The sequence below is a fragment of the Pygoscelis adeliae genome, unplaced genomic scaffold (assembly GCF_000699105.1).
Source record: "Pygoscelis adeliae isolate BGI_AS28 unplaced genomic scaffold, ASM69910v1 Scaffold297, whole genome shotgun sequence".
Classification (NCBI taxonomy): Eukaryota; Metazoa; Chordata; class Aves; order Sphenisciformes; family Spheniscidae; genus Pygoscelis; species Pygoscelis adeliae.
Window position 1 is genome coordinate 249,870 of NW_008825211.1, and position 5,702 is coordinate 255,571.

At 43.2% G+C, this 5,702-nt stretch overlaps 1 protein-coding gene across 1 annotated transcript in view; it reads right to left on the reverse strand.

The window, feature by feature from the left end:
- Positions 1-5,702, reverse strand: part of PGM2L1 (phosphoglucomutase 2-like 1) — a 75,500-nt gene that overhangs the window by 7,427 nt on the left and 62,371 nt on the right. Inside the window, exons 11-13 of the mRNA XM_009329031.1 lie at positions 4,915-5,044; positions 3,390-3,579; positions 2,717-2,850 (exon numbers count right to left, since the gene is read on the reverse strand). Coding sequence (XP_009327306.1) covers positions 2,717-2,850; positions 3,390-3,579; positions 4,915-5,044 — 454 coding nt within the window. The remainder of the gene's footprint in view (positions 1-2,716; positions 2,851-3,389; positions 3,580-4,914; positions 5,045-5,702) is intronic.

The following is a 5,702-nucleotide window of genomic DNA, read 5'->3' on the forward strand; positions in this document are numbered from 1 at the left end:
GCCTCTTCATCCTGGTTGGGTGGTCTATAACAGACTCCCAGCAGGATATCTGCCTCATTGGCCTTCCCCCTCATCCTTACCCATAAACACTCAACCGTATCATCATCACAATCATTGAGCTCTATACAATCGAAACACTCCCTAACATACAGAGCCACCCCGCCTTGCTTGAGTAAATTTACTTGATTGAGTAAATGCTTTACTCATTTGAGTAAAAAGACAACATCTACATGCACAAACACTAATGCACTGCAACACTCCTTTAAAAATGCATAATCCCTCTCCTGCCCCAGAAGTCTCCCGGAAGGAGAAGAACTCAATCTGTTTTTAAAGGAAAAATAGGCAAAACAGGCTTATTGACATTCGCTTTGTTCATTTGTGGAACTGGCAATATATCACTGCCCTTCAGGTCACCACTTCCTTTTAAAAAAACACCCCAAAAATGGTGCAATAAAACTGACTTTCCTGATGCTCAGCTTTTAAGAATAATCAATAAACAGCAACTCAGAGAAGTATTTGCAAAGCTATCATGGAGAGGAGTGCCTTTTGAGGTTCCTACAGACCATTTTATGCCTTGAAGCAGGGAAGCTTGAAAGCTTTTCAATTTCATGTTCCAGGTAATAATTGCCATTAACCATAGGTATTACTAAAATTCAAGGTCGATGTATTTTTCTGACTTACCAGAATGAACAGCAGCAGAAGCCCAAATGTCGCATCAAAGCATCTTGGGCACTTTGTTTCTCTTCCCACTACTCTTACTCGTCTGGCCCTCACGTGTGTTAAGATTAGGTTACGGGCAATATTTCTAGCATTTATTTCTTCCTTGTTGGCACAGCTGTTCACCTCAACTACATCTTACCTTTTTTTCAGCATTTACACCAAATGGTACCTTGCCCACTCCCACGTTTATATGCAAGCATGTTCTAACTGAAGTGAGAGTTGCCACACCCACGTAACAAAGAAGTGCATTCATACGCCAGACAATCAGAAAGCTCTCTGACCACATAAAGCCAAGCTTCTGGAAAGAGCCGCCATTCCGAAAACTGGGATTTAGAACTCCTACCACTTCTCTGACTTGCTGTTATTCCATGGTTGATTCAGAACAATTTAAAAACATGATTCAAAAGATGGGCCATACCTGTGTCAATACACTTCACAGAATCATAGAATCATAGAATCATTAAGGTTGGAAGAGACCTCCAAGATCATCGAGTCCAACCGTCAACCCAACACCCCCAGGCCCACTGAACCATGTCCCTCAGCGCCTCATCTACACGTCTTTTAAATACCTCCAGGGATGGTGACTCCACCACTTCCCTGGGCAGCCTGGTCCAATGTTTAACCACTCTTTCAGTAAAGACATTTTTCCTCACATCCAATCTAAACCTCCCCTGGCCCAACTTGAGGCCGTTTCCTCTCGTCCTGTCGCTTGTTACTTGGGAGAAGAGACCGACCCCCCCCTCGCTACAGCCTCCTTTCAGGTGGTTGTAGAGAGCCATGAGGTCTCCCCTCAGCCTCCTTTTCTCCAGGCTGAACAACCCCAGCTCCCTCAGCCGCTCCTCAGCAGACTTGTTCTCCAGACCCCTCACCAGCCTCGTTGCCCTTCTCTGGACGCGTTCCAACATCTCAACATCCTTCTTGTAGTGAGGGGCCCAAAATTGAACACAGTATTCGAGGTGCGGCCTCACCAGGGCCGAGTACAGGGGCACGATCACTGCCCTGCTCCTGCTGGCCACACCATTTCTGATACAGGCCAGGATGCCGTTGGCCTTCTTGGCCGCCTGGGCACACTGCCGGCTCATGTTCAGCCGGCTGTCGACCAGCACCCCCAGGTCCTTTTCCGCCAGGCAGCTTTCCAGCCACTATTGCTATTTCATGTAGCAATAAACCATGTTTTGAAGAATACTTCAGCAACCTGTGGAAAGCTGTCTAGGCATGGATCTGTGTATCCCCTCACGTGCACATTTTATAAGCAAAAGCAATCTACCACTCACTATCCACTGACTGCCTAGATCTGATCAAAACATTCAGTGATAAAGACGTGCTCACCCCGAATTCCTGCCAATAAGTAGAAATAAATACCGAATCAGAGGCCCCTTTATGTTATTTTCAATTCTCTGCTCCACAGGAATGTTGGGACACAAGTCTAAAAGGAGGGGTACTCATGCAATTCAGGTTAGGAATCCAGTTCAAGAGCCTGTTTCTCTCTGTTAGCTTGACTGAGAACCTAGGCTCCTCATTCGCACGCCCGATTTCAATGGTGTAAACATACCCTATATTTTTCCCCCCTTTTAAACTGGAAGAAGCTCAATCCAGGTGACTGTCAAAAGGGGATGGACCTCTAGTTACTATCCAGCAGCTCAAAGCAACACAGCAGATTCCCAAATGCAACAGGAATCCACCTGGGTTTAAGCGCACTTGCCAGCAGCAGCACAACTTTGTCACTTTTTAATTCTAAGTGAATGAGGAATTGGGTTAATAAAAGAAGTCTCCGACTGTAGCAGATGCTGCTTTGCCTTATCCACTACAGAGGGGATCCCTTATGAGCAGGAACGTGCATCACTGGCCAGTTCAACAGGCTGGAACAGTCAGCTGAGGCTCAGGTCTCCAAGGCGGCAGCAGAGGAATCCCCCACCAGGCAGGGAATCGATTGCTGCGTACTGACCTTTCAGCCCGAAGGCATCTTGCAACGTGTGCACGCAGACCTGCTACTGACCTCTGTTCGGGCAGCGCACACATCTCTGCGTAGTACTTGATCTTTGGTTCTGTTCCACTTGTCCGAAGGGTGGCAACACAACCATTTTGAAATGTAAAGGTGATCATCTGACTGCTTTTACTCACTGGCAGCACCTACATAAGCAACAACATTTTATTACAGAACACCCCAACTAACACAAAAGTGGGGTTTTTTTGGTTTTTTAAGAAATACAACATTCAGTACATACAAATCTAAATAAACATGCTGAAATCCCCTGCAGTATACATCCACTAGCCAATGCGACAGACGAGAACAAGTCATTTCACCCTGACAGGCCTATCCCCTAGATCAGACTCAGTATTTCAGGGTAACGGGACTGCCTCTTACTCCCACCGGAATTCCAACATCTGGAAGCCTGCTAGGCAGCTTAAGAGTTGCAGGAGCATCAAGCTCACTTCAACTAACAAAGTTTATTCACTGTTATATCAAAATAGTCAACACAGTAGCCAAGCCATTTCACATTTAAGCAGTTTTCTCCCCAGTAAATGTTGTTAAGCAGTTTTAATAGATGATAGTAATTATACTGCCATCTTAGTTGACATAGTACGTCTTTCTGCATAGTTCTTGGTGTATTTAACTTTCGGTCTCTTCAAAACCAGAACCTGTCCTGCAAAAATGCTTTGTAACTCACCGATTTCTTATTCGGCTGGCTGCTATCGTAGCCAGTGGTAATATCTCGTACATGTAATATATTGTAAATACCACAAAATTTTGGATAAGACTGAGGGGCATCGAAGTTCCGAAGTTTCTCAAATATCCTTTTGATAGTAGGAGGATCATAGCACAAGAAATAGGAAGTCTTTGATATGTGATATCCATACCTACAAGCAGATTAACATTTTCAGTTACAAGATTCAGAAGTTTTCTGTACATTTGCTATCTAAAGAAAGCCCGTTTGGAAAAGCAGTAACAGAAAAAGAGGGCAGTTCTCAGCTGTGGAAACAGATATTTATAGGCAAAAGTTTGGACTCCGAAGCAGATTTCACTGCATTACTCAGAACTCAGATCTTAAGCTATTTTTAAATTCAAGCAGAGGTTTCAGTTCCAAAGAAATAAAAGCCAACCATTTGGCTAAGTGGAGCCTCGGTAGCCCTCAGGATATTAATATGCTGTTATCATTCCCACACCATCAAAAAATTGTCTGCTGTAGCCATGCAAGCAGCCACAACAACAGATTATTTCAACAGCCTTTGAGGAAGGTAACTGATTATTTCATCCAAGTGAAAACTACTATCCCCAATCAGACCTAATGCAAGCACTCCCTAGGTGCAGCAATTATGTTTGCGCATTGAAATTTAAGTTGTTTTTCACTATATTCCATCCACTCCTCATTCTGTAGGGACCCTTCTCTGCAGCTTAAAAAATTAAGCGTGACTGGAAGATTAATCCTTCTGTTATCACTATCATTGGCAGCTTTTCAATCCAGCTGTGCAGAATTGTTCTTGCTACAGTTTGCATACGAGAGCGCGAACTCCTGAGTGCCATAAAGAGATAAATGCTGACCATCGTTTGTGCTTCCTCGTTCCCAGTTTCTAAGGGCCAGAGTCTTTCTGCTGGGCCGGCAGGAAAAGGAATGGCATGTATGATTTGCTGTAACTGTGCCAGTTCCATTAAAGCACAGGAACTTCTGCGGATAAACTGGGCTTATCACAGTACAACTTAATTCTGACATAAACACGTTCCTCATTCTATTGCTGTGAATTGTGTCCATAGCTATTGAACACAGGCCATTCCTTTAACCTCTGTTCTATTACAAATCTCTGCATGCGATCTCCTAACAATCCCCAGACCGTGTTTAAGTGAAAATAGTAAGCGTTTAAAGAGAGGCACACAGACCACAATTAAGATACAGCTACCCATCAGAAGATAAGAGGAGTAACATAGCATGAATCAAATAAGAGGGAAAAGTTTGCCCTGGTGGATCCATATGCAAAATTCTCCTCTTTCACAATTTATTGCAGAAACACGATAGAAAGGGCCTCTTCAGTCCTTTGGGTGATACGGTATTCATGTGGTATCTGTAATACTGAAGACTGTAGTCCATCATAGGATCAGAAAAAACAACTTGCAATGAGAAAACATCTGAGGGACACATTAAAAATATTTACTAGATTATTCCCAGCTCCAAAATAGTTAAGTAGAAGATACTAACTTACATTTCATATATCTCAATGAGTTTCTGTGCTAGTGTTAGGTTCTTGACCTCCAGGTAGGTTGCCATCTCAGCTATGACCACGGCTGCGCTTACACCATCTTTATCTAACACTGACGTGCCACACATGAAGCCTAGAAATAAAAAAATTGATCGTGGAAAAATAACCTGACATACCATTACACCGATTTACGTGATTGAAGTTTTAACCTTGTTCCCCGTAAAAATAAAAATTGGACAATACATGTAAGCTGTTTTTATTACTGCATATGCGTTCCCCTTTTCTAAGAAATCTAATTAACTTACGGGTTATAGGGCTGGAAAGGTATGTGCTATAATCAATTAATTCCAGATCGATAACATCTGCTCTCTGAGGAGATCTCTCATAGTACAATGCTAAACATAAAAATTTGCTTGTTTTGTGCAAGCACACCGATACTGCCAAGAGTCTTGCCAGCAATCTGAACCAAAGGAACTCGTACAGCTACAGCCTTGGTAACCCCTAAACCAGTGCTCCACAGTACTGCCAAGACACCTTCTTTCTGAAGGGATGCACGAGCAAGATCTTAACTCCATATGGTTAAAAGCTTCTTTAATTTTATGAATGAAACTGGCACGGACACACACCCTCTTCAGCATGTGTTTCATTTTCAAATGCCATATTATATGTGAACATGCTGTCCCAGAAAGCTGCCATTTATCCTAAGCAGTGGAGAATTCCTATAGCCGAAATGTTCACGACAGTTCTCTACAGGTAAGTGGTGTCAGCAAGACTACCAAGATAGAACGCTC